This window comes from Mus caroli, unplaced genomic scaffold (assembly GCF_978045245.1).
Source record: "Mus caroli unplaced genomic scaffold, Mus_caroli_1 scaffold_11, whole genome shotgun sequence".
Lineage (NCBI taxonomy): Eukaryota > Metazoa > Chordata > Mammalia > Rodentia > Muridae > Mus > Mus caroli.
Window position 1 is genome coordinate 87,829,357 of NW_028227266.1, and position 18,315 is coordinate 87,847,671.

The 18,315-nt window shown below is 42.0% G+C and overlaps 1 protein-coding gene across 2 annotated transcripts; it reads right to left on the reverse strand.

Moving 5' to 3' along the window:
- Positions 1 to 7,715: 7,715 nt before the first annotated feature.
- On the reverse strand, positions 7,716 to 13,992 carry LOC147002102 (tripartite motif-containing protein 43B-like). Of its 2 annotated transcripts, none has more exons than XM_085828280.1 (6): positions 13,582 to 13,992; positions 12,905 to 13,000; positions 12,035 to 12,265; positions 10,995 to 11,017; positions 10,057 to 10,157; positions 7,716 to 8,179 (listed from the first exon to the last, which is right to left on the reverse strand). In XM_085828280.1, exons 1-6 carry the CDS (start codon positions 13,990 to 13,992, stop codon positions 7,716 to 7,718), a joined length of 1,326 nt encoding a protein of 441 aa, XP_085684406.1. The 2 variants fall into 2 exon arrangements, with proteins under 2 accessions (XP_085684406.1, XP_085684405.1); XM_085828279.1 differs by having other exon boundaries at positions 12,035 to 12,268.
- Between the last annotated feature and the right edge of the window lie 4,323 nt (positions 13,993 to 18,315).

Below are 18,315 nucleotides of genomic sequence, written 5' to 3' on the forward strand. Positions count from 1 at the left end.
CCTCCGAGGAAGTGCTTTTCAGGTTTTTGTGTCAGCAGATTGATTAACCAGAGTGTCCTGTTACATGTTACATGTTACATGTTACATGTTCCACTTCCGTGGTAATTGAGTTTTCAAAGTTTGTGAGCTACGTGCACTAATGCCAATCTCCTTATTAGGACGATTGTGCACACGATCAGGTTTCCCTGTGAAATTGTCACACAATGCCTTGATTATATTTGTCCAGCCCTCCCAAGTGCTAAAACTAAGTGGGCTGTCAGTGCCAGCTTTCACTTCTAAGTTCTTACTGGTGCATACTTCCATTTTCCTTTGAGGCAAGGGTTGAACTTCCTTCTGTTTTTTGAGACAGTGTCTCAAAATTGACCTGGTACTCAACTATAGAGATGACTGGCCTCAGTTTATAGATTAAGGAAAAGGCTGCCATGCCTAACCTTAGAATACTCTGCTACTAAATTGCCTGTCTTCAGTTTGTTACCAGCCTTTACAAAGTAGTGCCAGTGTTCCTGGTTGGGAATAAATTTTTCTTGTTTTTTTTTTGTGATTTGAAATTCTTACACTAGTCCAGAGTGCCCTTGTCCAAACTTTGTACTGAAAGTGTTTTAACACTTAGCCTTTTTCTTTTTTCTTAGTTCTGTTTTGTTTTTGTCCAAGAACTCTGTAGATCAGGCTGCCCTTGAACTCAGAGATTCCCCCACCTCCCAAATGCTGGGATTAAAAGCATGTGTCACCACAGCTCAGCCGTCTGCCTAGTTTATCACTAATTCAAGGTCTACAGTTTTCATAATTAGTGGGAAGAATCTACTTGGATTTTTGTTTCCCCCTGTAATTAAGTTTTCCTGGTATCATTGATGAGATGGACTTAATTTCTTCACAGGAAACCTTGCCACCTTTGAAAAATGAGTTGGCTGTAACTATGTAGTTCTTTATGGGTTCTCTGTACCATGTTTGGGTGCAGTTGAAACATGTCTAGTTGGTAGTCTCTAGCTTATGTTTACACTGACAGTCATGGTGCCTTGGTTCCATGTGTTATTTACTTATTCCTATTTATTTCTTTAGGATGTTAAAAAAGTTTTCAGGCTGGTGAGATGGTTCAGTGGGTAAGGGCACCGACTGCTCTTCCAAAGGTACTGAGTTCAAATCCCAGCAACCACATGGTGACTCACAACCACCCATAATGAGATCTGATACCCTCTTCTGGTGCGTTTGAAGACAGCTACAGTGAACTTATACTAATACATAAATCTTAAAAAAAAAAAAAGTTTTCATAGCCGGGCATGGTGGCTCACGCCTTTAATCCCAGCACTCGGGAGGCAGAGGCAGGCGGATTTCTGAGTTCGAGGCCAGCCTGGTCTACAAAGTGAGTTCCAGGACAGCCAGGGCTATACAGAGAAAACTTGTCTCAAAAAACAAAAACAAAAGTTTTCATTTGATACTCTGCCTTTTTTTTTTTTTTTTTTTTTTGGCTTTGTGTTTCTATGCATGTTGATTTCTGCAAACTCTAGCTCTGCTTTTGCTGTACCACATGTTATTTGTTGTCTCCTTTTTATTGAAGAAATAGGAATTTCTCTTTAGTTTCCTGCTTACTGCTGGCTATTCAAGAGTAACTGAATTTCCATGGAAAATAGGGAAACAACTCAGGAGTCTAAGGCAGGAAGATCACTTGAGCCCAGTCAAAGGTTCATTGATTGATAAATCTCACAGACCCAAAACAGGGACAGATGCTCTAAATTACTTCGAAACAAAACTGGTATGGCCCACATCTACACGTTTAGCCTCAGCAGAGGCCGTTAGATCTCTGATTTCCAAGGCCAATCTCCAGAGCAAGTTTTAGGACAGGGCTACACAGAGACACATTGCAGAGATTGTCTAAGAAGAAATGTAAGGCTTGCTCGCCTTTTACCCAGGCTGACAAAGTTAAAGGCAAGGCAGTGTTGTGAAATGGTTTGACCTCGTTCTGCAGTCTTTTCTGCTTATTTCCTTGCTTTCTAATGGGTCTTTCAATATATTTACTTGATATAGTCCAAGTTATTATGTATTTTATATATTAACAAGTACTAGTCTCCCAAGGAACCCAGGGATAAGCCATGTCTCTATTCTCTTCATAAATACAGGTACAGGATGCTGAAGAAAACCAAAAGCAACCTAACATAAATAGAAAACACAAGTGAAATTTTTCTTTATTGCTTGATTACTTTGGAAGAGGGCCTCATTGTGTAGACCTGGAGCTCACTCAGATCAAACTGGCCTTAGGAATTTATGGCAATCCCACCTCCCAACTGTAGATTACAGGCAGGTGTCAGCATGCTGGCAAGAGAATCCTTCCTGTTACAGGATTAAACAGATTGAGTCCAAACCAATTGAACTTCAGGGAACACACAGTTAGGCCTAAGGGACTGCATGAATAAAGCATAGTATGGTTTCAGATGTATTTGTGATAGATTGGGATCTTGGTAGTAGTCGGATAGAAAAACGTGGAATACAAGATAAGGCTGAATGCTAAGTACATTATAGTTTTTGAGGAGACAGATTGAAATTGCAATGTGTTTTCAGTAAGAAAATATGATGAGAAGTTGGTGTGTTCATTGTGCATTGAAGGAGGAATGTTTTTATAGGGTGGGAATTAGGGGTGGTATGTGTGTGAATGCGGTTGCCCTTTTAGGCCAGAAGGGGGCGTAGGATGTGCCGCTAAAGTTCAGCTGCTGTGAGGGAGCTGGGTGCTGAACCTGGGCCCTGAAAGCAGTAAGCACATTTAACCAAGGAGCCATCCCCATCATGACTGGGCGATTTGTACCTGAGCAAGAAACAAGTCCAAACAGGGCATCATTTTAGTGGGAATTAAAATTCATTTCCATTAAATGCACTAACTGAAACCTTTGTATACACACTGGATGACATTTTTGACTAAGCCTCCTGAAATTTACAGATTCTGTCTAAATAATTCTTTTTGTTAATAGAGGGCTAATCCTAGTTATCATCCAGGTATTCTAGCTTGGTAAGGAGCTTACCTGAGAGCTCAATAAATCTTAAAAACCAAGCTGGGGGTGGGGGTCAGGAGCTGGAGAGATGGCTCTGCAGTTCAAAGAACCTGGGTGTTGACAGTGTACACCTTTAGTCCCAGCACCCCCTCCACCACCCCCCCCCCACACACAGCCCCTTCCCCCAGCACCACCCCTCATCTGCAAGGCTAAAGCTTCACACACACACACACACACATACACACACACACACACACACACACACACACCAGTGTCCCAAAGATGGAATAGCACTAGTTGTTCTTCCAGAGGTCCTGAATTCAATTCCCAGCAACCACATTGAGGCTCACAACCATCTGTAATGGGATCTGATGCCCTCTTCTGGCATGCAGGTGTGCATGCAAATAGAGCAATCATTTATTTGTTTATTTATTTATTTAGGTTTTTTTGAGTCTCGGTCTCACTATGTAGCTCTAACTGTCCTGGAACTTAGTTTGTATAACAGGCTGGCCTTGAATCACAGATTGCCTCTTGCCTCTGACTCCAGAATACTGGGATTAAAGGTGAGTGAGTGCCTCCACACCCAGCTTGGAAGAAGGATTCCTGATTGAGAAAATGCCTCTGCTGGGCAGTGGTGTTACATGCCTTTGATCCCAGCACTTGGGAGGCAGAGGCAGGAGGATTTCTGAGTTCCAGGCCAGCCTGGTCTACAAAGTGAGTGCCAGGACAGCCAGGGCTACACAGAGAAACCCTGTCTTGAAAAAAACAAACAAAAATAAATTAATTAATTTAATAAAATTAATAAAAATGGGGTACAGACCCAAACAGAATTCTTGACAAATGAATCTTAAATGGCTGAGAAGCACTAAAGAAATGTTCAGCATCCTTAGTTATCATGTAAGGACAAATTAAAATAACTCAGATTTCATCTAACACTCATCAAAATGGCTGAGAAAAAAAATCTCAAGTTCATCCTGGCAAAAATGTAGAGCAAGGGGAACACTCCTCCACTGATGGGAGTGCAAACTTATACAACCTCATTGGAAATCAATTGGGTAGTTTCTCAGAAAACTGGGAATAGACCTATCTCAAGATCCAGCTATAGACCCAAAAAATACCACAAGGACACTTGCTCAACAAAGTTTTTAGTAGGTTTATTCATCATAGCCAGAAACTGGAAACAGCCAAAGAATGGATAAAGAAAATGAGGTACCTTTACATAATGGAATATTACTCAAATATTAAAAACAATGACATTAAATGTGTGGGCAAATAGATGAATCTAGAAACGATCATCCTGAGTGAGGTAACCCAGACCCAGAAAGACAAACATGGTATTCTCACTTTTAAGTGACTATTAGCCACAAAGTACAGGATAATTATTCTACAATCCACAGACATGAAGCTAAGAAACAAGGGGGGATCAAGTTCTCAGGGAGGACTGGAGGGAGAGAGTATGGGAGAGATGACTGGAATTGGATAACTTCTGGAGCTGATGTAGAAATCTAGTAATGGCCGGGCGTGGTGGCCCACGCCTTTAATCCCAGCACTCGGGAATGAGTTCCAGGACAGCCAGGGCTACACAGAGCGTGTCTCGAAACCCCCCCCCCCAAAAAAAAAAAATCTAGTAAAAAGGAAAAATCTCTGGAATCTGCAAAGGTGACCCCAGAGACCACTCCCAGTAATGGAGGATACAGAGCCTGAACCAGCCATATTCTATAACCAGGCAACTTACAGTGGTAGGGTTGCAACATGAACCCAGCTACGGCCCTTAGACCTACAACCTATCCTGCCAGAAAGATGTGCTGGGGCAATGGAGGAGAACTTGTGGGAGTGGCCAACTAATGAGTGGTCTAATTCGAAGCCCACAAGAGAGGAAACCCATGCCCAACACTGCCGGGATCAAGAACTGGAGTCTGGATAGCCAAGGACCTAGGGTAGGAAAAATAAGTCAATGAAATGATTCCTAGTGGTATTCTGCTATACTCAAAGATTGAGGCCTAGTTCAATAGTCATCAGAGACACTTTCCCTAGAAGCTGATTAGAACCAATATAAAGACTGACAGCCATGCATGAGATGTAGAGAGAGCCCAAATTGGAGTACTCCATTAGGTCCCTCCCCTCAGAGCTCTAGGAACCCCATGGAAGAAGGGGAAGGAAGAATAAGAGTCAGGGGGGTCAAAGACACTAGGATAATACAGCCAACAGAAGCAACTAAATAGGGGTCCTGGGGATTCACAGAGACTGGAGCAGCAACCCTGGAACATTGGTGTGTGCTTAAGTCCTCTGCACGTTATGGTTTTTGGTTGATTTTTTGAGACAGGGTTTCTCTGTATATCCCTGGCTTTCCTGGAACTCACTGTATAGACTCAGAAATCCGCCTGCCTTTTGCCTCCCAAATGCTGGGATTAAAGGCGTATACCACCACTGCCCAGCATGTTATGGTTTTTAGCTTGGAATTTTTGTAGGACTGGTAACAGTGAAGTAGATATGACTCTTGTCTGCTCTTGAGACCCATTTCCTCCTACTGGGTTGCCTTACCCAAGCTTGGACTAGGAGAAATGAGGGAAGAAGTTATAACCTGACAGTATTATAAGAATTTTAAAATGTATATACATGAGCTTTGTGTTTTACCTTATTAGATATGAGTTCAAAAGAACCACAATAGTTAAATAGGAAAGGATTTATACTCTATATGCTCTAAATGTGGCCAAGGTGAAGGCCATTTGCCCACAAAAGTACATTTGGGGAGCTTGGGACTGGACATAAGTCACAGAGCTGCCCTGACTGCTAAACTGATTTGCTTTTTAGCTCTCATTAACTTAAGGCAATTTCATATATTGTATATGCGCCCATGGGACCTCCTTCAACTCCCTCTTCCTTGTGTGCCTAGAAGCAGATGTTCTGGTGCTCTGGCTCTTAGGATGTATCCTCTTCCACAAGGTTTCCTGAGGGTTACATATGAGCTGTTGTTATATTGTAGATGCATCAAGTGAGGTTTTATGACTGGAATGTAAACTTTCAGGAAATTGGGGGATTTAGAAATTCTCCAGAATCCTGTACATGATATAAATGCAACCCCAACATTTGCTTTCTCTTTTTCTAATAAAAATGAGAACAAACAAAACACCTCATCCCCTTTGAGGTGCTTCTATGTTTTGAGATCTTATTGAACTGCATGCCTGGTGCTGGCTAAGTAGTAGTCGCATGGCATTTCTTATGTCTACTGTGTTCTTAGTCTAGTCTTTTCTAAAATATTTGCAATATGCTTCCTAAAGGGCCAACCTAAGATCTCAGGTCTCTGCACAGTCCTTGGTGTAATATTCTGGTCAGAGCCTAGGTGTCACAGAAGTCAAATGGTCAATGGAGTCAAATCTTATGTTGGGATATTAAGTATAACTTTATGCCTTTAGGAGCAACATGAGAAAGCAGAGAGAACCAGACTGGCTAACCAAAAAAATTTGAGACTTCTTCATTTCTGAAAGTCTAGAATCATGAAAGAAAATGGCCTTGGATGAGCATTACAATCTACTTCTCTCAGTGTTCTCAGGTGCACACGACCCTCTTGCAAATGACCAAGGAGAGGTTTCCAGAAGAGAGAAGCTGTTGAATGTCAGAAGACATTTGTGTGCTCTCCGAGACTGGAAGAATATTCAATATTTAAAGCTGTTTTATGTTGGAGACAATTAAAGTTTTTTCAAGTGTGTCCCCAACATAAAACAGGATTAAAATAAAGGACGTGAAAGAGGGGGAAACTCACTTTCCTTTTTTCCAGAAAAAAAAAAAAATCCCTCTCTGAACGATGAGAGCCTGTTTGTTGTTGTTGTTGTTGTTCTATCCCAGTTGGTAAATAATTGTTTAGATCAAATAGGGATTCAAGCTTTTATTGATCAACAAATCTGCCTACAGTAGATCTGTGCCTCTGCCTGACGTCATTAAGTTAGAATCACACAGATACATATTTTAATGGTGCTGGAACTCTGGGAACTCTGTATCCTGAGTTCTAGGTCTACACTAGATCCAAGATTCTAATTAGTAATTCTCACAAATATGCAAAAACAAAAAGCAATAACTACTTTGAAAGTAAATGTTCTAGGAACAGGTAGAGCACAGATAAGAAGCAGTCACCCACCTTTTACAGTTAATATCATTTTATATTTTTTAAATTTATTATGTAAGTACACTGTAGCTGTCTTCAGACACCCCAGAAGAGGGCATCATACGCATTACAGATGGGTGTGAGCCACCATGTGGTTGTGGGGATTTGAACTCAGGACCTTCAGAAGAACAGTCCCTTAACCAGGAGTCAGTGCTCTTAACCTCTGAGCCATCTCTCCAGCCCTTAATGTCATTTTAACATGTCTTAGTTAGGGTTTTAATGCTATCGACAGACACCATGACCAAGGCAAGTCTTATAAAGGACAACATTTAATTAGAGCTGGCCTTCAGGTTTAGAGGTTCAATCCATTATCAAAGTGGGATCATGGCAATATCTAGGTAGGCATGGTAGGAGACCCAGATGAGAGTTCTACATCTTCAGCTGAAGGCTGGCTTCCACACAGCTAAGATGAGAGTCTTAAAGCTCACACCCACAGTGACTCACCAACTCCAACCGGGCCACACATTCTAATAGTGCCACTCCCCTGGCCAAGCATATACAAACCATCACAATAAAGAGGGGACACATTATCATAGAAATACTGGAAAAGCACTAGCATACTGGATTCCAGCTTCCTATGATTATGTGTAGACAGCAGAGAAGTAAGGCCTGACAGCGCAATGGAAAGATCCAGGAGAGTAGGTGAGTATGAGGGAACTCTTGGCTACATCCACGAAACTTACATATCCACCCTCACAATCAAGGAACACGCCAACTTGGCCAACTGGCTTCTCTATATAACGTTCATTTCCTACTCGGGTGATGAGAATGTAATGACCTTCCTTTCTCAAACACTCAAGAAGAAATAGATCTGTGGGTTCCCTCTTATAGCTTCTCCCCCTTAACCAGGGATCCTTACAGACTCCTACACTCCACTGCTTATAGTCCTTCAAATCCACCTCCCAATAGTATTTTCCTCTGGAGAAGCTCTTTTTTCCCCAGGAAACACGATGGGTTTCATCTGAATCCAGATATGTGCTTTCATGGAGAAGTCTGATGCCTGAGGTGTAGTCGAACGTGATTAAATGTTTAAAGGAAATCTTCACTGTGGGAAGAAAAGCCAACATTTTAGTTAAACCAACTGTTTATGGTTGTCAGGTGAGAGAGGTCCCTAGAGATTTCCTGGGTTTTAAAAATCGAAAGGCTAAGACTGGATGGGTAGATATAGCCCAGATAAAGAAATCAAAGTCAAGAAGTTCCCAAGAAACAGTGTGAGCACATGAGGAAAACTTTTTTGAAAATCTGTAGAAGCTGCAGGAGGAAGCCACAGCACAGTTCTGTCAGGAGCTCTTAATTACCACTGACCAACAGAAGGTGTGCAACACAATGAGGACCGCTGTGAAGGCTGTACCCCTGAGTCTCCATGAAAAGTTATTCCTAAGTCATGATTGCTTGCATTTTAGTGATTTGATTTTCATTCCACTAAGCAGATTTGTACAAATCTAAGCATGCACTAGAAGTTGTCCCCTAAGAGCAATTATCTGCCTTTTACTAAACCCTGGTTCCTCTGATCTTTCCCTGTGATGGCAATCCATATTTAGATCTCCCAGTGTGATTCTGACTGAGCGGTGTCTTATCGACTCATTTTATTTTTATTGCCTGTGATATATGAATTTGTCTATTTGGGTTTTTTTGTTTTAATGATCATTTCTGTATCTTTGAGATAGGATTTCTTGCTATATATCCTTGACAGGCATGGAGCTCACTATGTCAATCTGTCTGGCCTCAAGCTCTTGGGCAATCCTCCCGATTCCACGTTTTTAATGCTGGGGTTACAAGTGGCTGCCACTAGCTCTTGTGAATTTAATAATGTTTTAAAGATTTATTTCACTTCATGTATGTGAGTACATTGTCACTGTCTTCAGACCCACCAGAAGAGGGCATCAGACCCCCATTACAGATGGTTGTGAGCCACCATGTGGTTGCTGGGAAGTCAACTCAGGATCCCTGGTAGAGCAGTCAGTGCTCTTAGCCACTGAGCCATCTCTCCAGCCCGTGAATTTTAATCTATGGAGTATAATATACTTTAAAACTCAACTGGTAGCTGAGCATGGTTTCATGTGCCTTTAATTAAAGCATTCGGGAGCCAGAGGCTGGTGGATCTGTGAGTCTGAGCCCAGCCTGGTTTACAGAGCTAGTTCCAAAACAGCCAGGGGTACAAAGATAAATCATAGCCGGGCATGGTGGTGTACGCCTTTAATCCCAGCACTCGGGAGGCAGAGGATGAGTTCAAGGCCAGCCTGGTCTAATAATAGAAAACATACAGGGCTGGAGATGGCTCAGAGGTTAAGAGCACTGACTGCTCTCACAGAGGTCGAGTTCAATTCCCAGCAACCACATGGTGGCTCACAGCCATCTGTAATGAGATCTGATGCCCTCTTCTGGTGCGTCTGAAGACAGGGACAATGTACTCACATATATAAAAATAATAAATCTTAAAAAAAAAGAAAACATACAAATATTTTAATTGCTAGTTATACTTAATTTGTATTAAACTGTCCGGAATTAATCATTCTGTGTGTCTCAATGAACAAATGATACTTTGTTTTTCATCCTGAATTATGTACATCATTAAATTGGTATCTTTGTTTGTATAATGACCATGTGCCTAAATGATTACAATGTGGCTTAACTAGACATATCTTTCTATAAATTAAAATATTCACTGTGGGGAGCTGGAGAAATGGCTCAGCGGTTAAGAGCACCGACTGCTCTTCCGAAGGTCCTGAGTTCAAATCCCAGAAACCACATGGTGGCTCACAACCATCCTTAATAACATTGATGCCCCTTCTGGGGTGTCTGAAGACAGCTACAGTGTACTTACATATAACAATAAATAAACCTTTAAAAAATATATTCACTGTGCAAAGTTTCTCACTGTTGAAAGGCACCTCTAGTCATTACATCAGTCCTGACACTCACCTCGGAAAGAGTTGAGCCTTGCAGTCAGCCCAGGAATGGAATAGGCACTGAGTCTTGGTATCATACCCTGTGGCTTGTTCAGCTTTGCCGCTAGTTTACTCCTGCAAGGAGAAGACATTGATATGCTAAGATTATCATCCCAGTGATGAGGAGAAATCTTCACTCAGAGCTAAGTAAGACTCAGGGGTTAAAACCCTTGCCATACAACCTGACAACTGAAGTTCAATCCCAGGAACCCATGGTGTAAGGAGAAGACTGACTCCTGATAGTGGTCCTCTGCCCTGCACACATGTGCACTCACATAGGTATTCATAGCAAATCGAATTTTTATAAAAGTAAATACTTATCTGAACATTTTTCACACAAAACATTTTCTGATATTAAAGAAACCCCATGATCAGGAGACAGGGTAGTTTCCTCTTGGATGCTGTTTCTGAAGCCCTCCTGCTACCAATTCCTTTCTTCCCATGCTTCCAGCCCCTTTCTTCTACTACCAGGAAAATACAGCCCGTGGGCCTCAATGATTGGGATTGGAAAACAAATTTTAGCTCAAGCCCATTACATACACTCCTTCATTCATAGGGAGAAAGAAAAGAAACTGGTATAAAGGTGAACAGCCATCATACCCATGAAAACCTTCCCAAACACAGCATCCATAAACAATTAAGGATTTGCTATACAAAGTGTATCTCTCGGGGCATGGTTGCGCACGCCTTTAATCCCAGCACTTGGAAGGCAGAGGCAGGTGGATTTCTGAGTTCGAGGCCAGCCTGGTCTACAAAGTGAGTTCCAGGACAGCCAGGGCTATACAGAGAAACCCTGTCTCGAACAAACAAACAAAACAAAGTGTATCTGTACTTTGCTAAAGGTCTTGTTCTGCTTTTTCCATAGGTCAGGGTATCCTCAGTGTATGGCATACACTGAGGACTAAAACTCACCTTCTGAACAAGTCATCCAAGTCCTGCAAACAAAACAAGAAGCTTAGTTACCTAAAGAAACAGAACACAATGTGGTTTCATATATATGAGATTTATTCATTTTACAGATATGAGTACACTATTGCTCTCTTCAAACACACCAGAAAGGGGTATCAGTGCTCTTAACCATTGAGCCATGCCACCAACCCATAAAATCTTATATGTCAGTCAGCACTATACCAATTCACCTGCAAGTGTATTTTCACGTCCCAGAGTAATGCCAATGAAGTGGATTAGCACAATGGAATTGTTAATGAAATCAGGCTGTGAGAATACTTGGGAAGCAAATGGGTGGGAGTTATACACTGCTTTGGAACACCTCACTCTCTGCAGAGGACTTTCTTTGATCTTGTACACAAAGCAAAGGAATACTTTCATTAGGGGTACTTGAAAACTGAGGCCTTACCCCTACATGGTGCCTCCTATCTGCAACTCTAAACTTTGGGGTTTAGGTCTCAGGAGTCCTGTGAGTCCGAGGCCATTGTGCACCACAAAGAACATGTATCAAATCCCCCACTGCCCAAAGAACTCTCAAAAACATAGCTTTCAAACAGAACAAACGGACGATAGACTACTTTAAAGCTGTGCTTAGCATCCAAGTAGAGGTAAAATGGAGTATCCGGTAACAAGAATCACTTAATTTGGGGTTTCAAAGAAGCAAGCTACAAACACACCAAAAATGGGGAGATACTCAATGAGGAAATCAACTAACAATGTCAACAAGCTTGCTTTTTAGGTTATCAGAAATTATCTCTCCAGGTTTTTCTTTTCGAGACAGGGTTTCTCTGTGTAGCCCTGGATGTCCTGGAACTCAGAAATCCGCCTGCCTCTGCCTCCCGAGTGCTGGGATTAAAGGCATGCTCCACCCCGCCCGGCCAGATTTTTCCTAAAAAGGAAATCCCCTGATAAGTACAGGAGCTATAGAAAGGACTCTCAGATGTAACAGCCACAGGTGTGGTCCTCAGATAATGAAGCTCTTTCAAGCACTCCTCCACGCTCACCTGCACCAGCAGCTCCTCGTATGGCTTCTGGGACATTGTCATCAGCTCCCGATACACCTCTGTTAGTTGATTTTTCTCGTGGACTATCTTAGCTTCACTTTTCCTGAGCTCCTCTAAAACAGTGTTGCTTTGATGTCTCATGCACTCTATAGTTTGATCCCTTTCTTCATTGAGGGGTGGACATTGTTTTCCATACACTCTCCTGATCACTTCCTCCCGTAGCTTCATGGACTTCTGCAGGAAAAGGGGCATCATCGATCACACTTGAAGATTTGATCCTCTCCACAGAATCCTATGTTTAATTCACCTACAGGAGCCCATCAGAGTACTGCACACACTGATTTACTGTCTGGACTTTCCAGAAAATGTCAATTCTCTGATTTCATACATTTCTTCTTTATTAATAGCTGAAGCAAGTAAACCCATCCTTTTCCCTTACCACTTTTATCTATTAAATGAGACTGAGATATCTGGGGGGAAAAAGGTTTTGATAATAAGTTTACTCAAAAATGCAACTCTGCTCCGGGCGTGGTGGCCCACGCCTTTAGTCCCAGCACTCGGGAGGCAGCGGCAGGCAGATTTCTGAGTTTGAGGCCAGCCTGGTCTACAAAGTGAGCTCCAGGACAGCCAGGGCTATACAGACAAAACCTGTCTCAAAAAAAAAACCAAAAAAAAAAACCAAAAACCAAGAAAACAAAAAAGAAATATCAGCTTGAAGTAGGGTGCATTTTCTTGGATAGGAAGGTGCTGTTTCACTAACGTGCCTGCAGTGAAAGGCCAGACTGTGGAGGAGAAGGGCTTGGATCACTCCTCGATGAATGTCTCTGGCCTTAAAGAATGTACCAGTTTGGGCTGAAGTCTCATACCCACCAACCACAACAAGGTAATTCTCCTCTCTTTTTGTAGATAATTCTGCTGGATTTTGATCCTCCTCCATAATGAGACCATGTGCTTTAGAAGTTTCTCCTGTAATAGATAGATAAATAAATCAATAAATCACCCTTAAATAAATAATGAGTCACCTGATGATCAGACCCTAGCACTGAACACAATTACTTTAGAGAGGGTAGAAGGATCACAGTGTTTTTTTTTTGTTTTTGTTTTTGTTTTAGTAACTATGGAACTTTAGATTTTCAGACCATAGAATTACAGAATACAACCACCCTGGGCTCAAGTAAAGTGATGGAGCGTAGTTGACGACTGGCTGGATAACTCTCATCTGATTGGGATTCCCAGACGCTTCTTTCTCACCAGCTAATTCCAATGCACTATTGGTAATTAGTCTCATGTCACCAGCACTTTAAAGATGTAAATTTATGACTTTTCAGTGACATGAACATAATGACTCATGAAACTAGAAATGATATTTACACTTATATGCATCGCTCAAGGATTATTTACATTTTCTAGTCATTCTTCATTCGCTCTTTAAAAAGAGATTTGGAGCACAATGACTTCATCCGAATCAGGACAAGCATCTTCCTGTGGTCTGCTAAGCCTCCCTCTCTCAAGCTCTCATCCTTTTGTTTTCCAGAAACATCACTTACCATTTTCTCCTGAACAGCTACATCAATGGAACAGTGCGTGTGACAGCTGTGCTCCTGGGAGTCAGAACACAGGTGACAGAGGAGGATCTTGCTCTTATCACAGAAGATCATCTTTCTGGCCTTGTGGGTCACACACTTGTGCTCCTCAGAATTCAAATATTCCATGAGCCTTCTTTTCTTTCTGCCAATGGACATCTGCTTCTTCGTAGAAATGTCATTTATATATTCCTGGTGGCATGGTTGACTACACGTGGGGCAGGCAGGAAATTTGAGGTCTTCTCGAAAAAGGAAGAGACAACCCTCGCAGAACTTATGGCCACAACTTAAATAAACTGGATCCATAAAGATACCCTGGCAGAGGGAGCAGGTGAGTGTTTCCTCCTGAGGGTCTTGTAAATTGTCTGATTCCATTTTTCTGAGGGGGAAAAAAAAAGCAGTGTGATTATTATTGGGCCAGAGAGAACAAGAGACTAGACAAAGTTTGATTCAACTTGTGATTATGGCAATACAGGTTTTTTTTTTTTTTTTTTTTTTTTTTTTTTATGACCAAGAACTTTCCCTGACAGGCATATTGCCTGATGTGACACCGTTCTAGATCCTACCATCTACATTCCTCCTGGAGACTTCAGCCCAAACTGGTACATTCTTTAAGGCAAGAGACATTCATCGAGGAGTGATCCAAGCCCTTCTCCTCCACAGTCTGGCCTTTCACTGCAGGCACGTTAGTGAAACAGCACCTTCCTATCCAAGAAAATGCACCCTACTTCAAGCTTTAAATTCTGTTATTTGTTAAAACCACTCAGAGCATTTGTTAAGCACAGAATGTTCTTGAAATATTTTAGAATTTAGACAGAGCACAGAATAAATAGAAAAAAGTATCTTGAGTCAGGCAGTGGTGGCGACGCCTTTAATCCCAGCACTTGGGAGGCAGAGGCAGACGATTTCTGAGTTCAAGGCCAGCCTGATATACAAAGAAAGTTCCAGGACAGCCAGGGCTACACAGAGGAACCCTGTCTTGAAAAGTGAAGAAGGAAGAGAAGGAGGAGGAGGAGATCTTGAAACTACCTCTCATTATAATACATCAGATCAACTAAAATGTGCATGATAAATTTAAAATTATCTATAACCTTAACCCACATTATATCCCAAGAAAAAATGCAAATGCAAACTGAATCAGGTTTTGCTAAATAGCAAAATACAACTTTTAAGCAAACCCCTGTTTGTATTTAGTTAAAAATAGGAACAAAAAAGAAATTTTCTCTTGTAAATTGTGCACTTACCCAAGCAATTATCCCGGTCCCTGCTTAGCAATGCTTGGTAGCAATGCGATACTAGCTCAGCTCCTCAGAGAGTGAGGTGATAGATCTAGCAGTGTCTGGAGCAAAAGGTTAGAAACACTCTACATCTGGTCTGGAGAAGAATGAACCTGGTGCGCCCCAGGGCTGTACTTAGAGTCTCTAAAGACCACGCCCACTTCCTCCAGTGGTTGCTTTTACCAATAGATGAGCTCCCGTAAGTGGGATTATTCTAAATGGATGAAAGATTGAACTAACACCTTGGCCAATCTCCACAAGCAAATCTCCCCCAAGGGATGTCCCAAATCACTGTTTAGCTGGGTGTGGTAACACACCTTTACCCAGAATCCTAGGAATTAGAACGCTGAAGTAGGAGGATTTTTTTTTTAGTTCAAGGCCTGCCTAGAATATGCCATGAGAGCTTTTCTTTTCTTTCCTTTTTTTTTTTTTGTTTTTTTCGAGACAGGGTTTCTCTGTATAGGCTGTCCTGGAACTCACTTTGTAGACCAGGCTGGCCTCAAACTGAGAAATCTGCCTGCTTCTGCCTCCCGAGTGCTGGGATTAAAGGCGTGTGCCACCACGCCCGGCATGAGAGCTTTTCTAAAGAAAAAAAATTAGTAATTTTACAACAATAACTATAACTACATATTGAGCAATATGCTTATCCTTTGGTTTTAATAGCTTAACAGATGATGGCGCCCTTAACTCTGATTCCAGCAAATATCAACATAAATATCTTTTTAGTTCTTTTACAACTTTTTTTGCTCATATTGATCTCAACTTCTACTTCTTCCAAATCTACCCTGCTTACTGACTCGACTTTCTGTTCTAAAAGGAAAAAAAAAATGCACAAATCTCCCTCTATTTACTTTTGGCTGTGTACAGTGACATTAGTGTTCAAAGATGCCTAGCTCCCCACCAGTCTAGTTCACGTTAACCAGACAGAGAGTCGTGTGTTGTGGATGTGAAATTACAAGGAACCTTCCGCATCTCAATCAGGTTTTTGCTTGCTTTGCACCTGGATGATTTGCTTTTAAAATATTTTTAGTTAAAGTAAAATTCCATTGTTTTCCTCTCCCTTCCCTTCTTACAGGTCCTTTATAGAGGCTGCCACCAGAGCTTTGGCTAGGATTTTAGGTAGATTCTCGATGGTCTGTCAGTTAATTTGAATAAGGGTTTGCAATCCCGCTGATTTTCTCAAAGAACTGATGAAGGGTTCCCTTTGTTTCTATTTTATTGATTTCAGTCCTCAGTTTATTTCTTGCCGTGTACTCCTTCTTCCTGTGGTTGTCCTAGAGCTTTTAGGTGTGCTGTTAAGTTGCTAATACAAGATTTCTCTAGGTCTGCTTCTGTTTTCCAGAACAGGGTTTCTCTGTGTAGCCTTGGCGGTCCTGGAATTGGATCTGCAAACCAGGTTGACCTTGAACTCAGAGACCCACCTTCCTCTCAAGGGATGGGATTAAAGGTGTGAGTTGTTTTTTTTTTGTTTGTTTGTTTGTTTTTTCGAGACAGGGTTTCTCTGTATAGCCCTGGCTGTCCTGGAACTCACTTTTTAGACCAGGCTGGCCTCGATCTCAGAAATCCGCCTGCCTCTGCCTCCCGAGTGCTGGGATTAAAGGCATGTGCCACCACGCCCGGCGGTCTTTAATTTCTTTACTTTGGTCTTCATGCAGTAGTAAATTGTACAGTTTCCATGTGTTTTGTGAGCTTTCTGTTGTTTCTTTGTTGTTGGTATCAAGCTTTATTCTGTGGTGGCCTCACAGGATACACTGAGTTATTTCAATTTTCTTCTATCTGTTGAGACTGACTTTATGTCCAAGAATGTGGTCAGTTTTAGAGAAAATTCCATGAGGTGCAGAGAACATATATTTGTTTGTGTTCGGGGAGAAGGGGGATGTGTTTAAATGAACACTAACACACACTGGGCCAAGTTTTACTTAGCACACGGGCCCTTGAAAGAAATTTTCACATTAAATGCCACTGGATGGCAATATTATTTGAGTATGAAACACAAAACCTAGGAAGAATTATACTACTTTTATAAAAAGTGGGTGTAAATTTTTGGGTTTATTTATCTTTAAATGGTTTCATATGATGGTTGGTTGGTTGGTTGTTGTGTTTTGTTTTGTTTTGTTTTTTTGTTGGAGACTGTTTGTTTGTTTGTTTTTGGAGACAGGCTCTCTTTTATGTAGCTCCTGCTGTCCTGGAATCAGATTTTAAACTGGGCTTAAATCCACTTGCCTCTGCCTCCAAAGTCCTGGGATTAAGGTATGGACCACAATGATCAGACAATATTTGTTTTTATTACCAAAATCTTAAGTAAAACACCCCTCCTGAGGTCTTAAATGCACAGACTGACAACCATGTAATGAAAGTAAAGCAGTTTTAGAGAACTTGGGAGGCAGAGGCAGGGGGAGCTCTCAGTTCTAGTACAGCCTACTCTACAAAGTGAATTGAAGATCAGCCAGGGCTACACAGAGAAACACTATCTCTAAAAAAGGGGGGTGGATTAAAGGCGTGCACCCCCACGCCCGGCTAGATGGATTTTTGTGACCAAGTCTTTATTGTTGTAGATGAGTTGCTTTCTTTCCCTGGGTGTGGTGGGTCCACAGATGACATCCACAACTGAGTGAGTACCAATAATCCAGCCTTCTGAGCTCACTGACCTTATAGTACTCCTTTGTCTTTCTTTTTTTTTTTTTTTTTTTTTTTTTGGTTTTTCGAGACAGGGTTTCTCTGTGTAGCCCTGGCTGTCCTGGCACTCACTTTGTAGACCAGGCTGGCCTCGCACTCAGAAATCCGCCTGCCTCTGCCTCCCGAGTGCTGGGATTAAAGGCGTGCGCCACCACGCCCGGCCTCCTTTGTCTTTATATTCTTTTTTTTTTTTTTTTTTGGTTTTTCGAGACAGGGTTTCTCTGTGTAGCCCTGGCTGTCCTGGCACTCACTTTGTAGACCAGGCTGGCCTCGCACTCAGAAATCCGCCTGCCTCTGCCTCCCGAGTGCTGGGATTAAAGGCGTGCGCCACCACGCCCGGCCTCCTTTGTCTTTATATTCTTTTTTTTTTTTTTTTTTGGTTTTTCGAGACAGGGTTTCTCTGTGTAGCCCTGGCTGTCCTGGCACTCACTTTGTAGACCAGGCTGGCCTCGCACTCAGAAATCCGCCTGCCTCTGCCTCCCGAGTGCTGGGATTAAAGGCGTGCGCCACCACGCCCGGCTTTGTCTTTATATTCTAGAGAATCAGATATTGGCCCCTGGGCAGTGGATTTAGTTATGATAAGAGCTGGAGAGAGAAGGAAATGTACAGTTTTGACAATATCCTGAGTTGTTTAGGGGTTCCCATAGAACCTCTTTGGCCAACAACTCAGTTAGAAGTCAGCTGTTCTCAGTGCTGGAAGCTTCGGCTGGTGGCAAGAGATGTCCAGTTGAAGCTGTCTCCCCCA

Bases quoted from the DNA above. Each gene is read 5' to 3' on its own strand.
- LOC147002102 (XM_085828279.1), bottom strand. From the start codon at position 13,992: ATGGAATCAGACAATTTACAAGACCCTCAGGAGGAAACACTCACCTGC. The intron at 11,018-12,034 runs GTGAGCGTGGAG...TTTTGTTTGCAG, and splicing joins ACGAGGAGCTGCTGGTGCAG to GACTTGGATGACTTGTTCAG. The intron at 10,158-10,994 runs GTGAGTTTTAGT...TTCTCCTTGCAG, and splicing joins TTGGATGACTTGTTCAGAAG to GAGTAAACTAGCGGCAAAGC.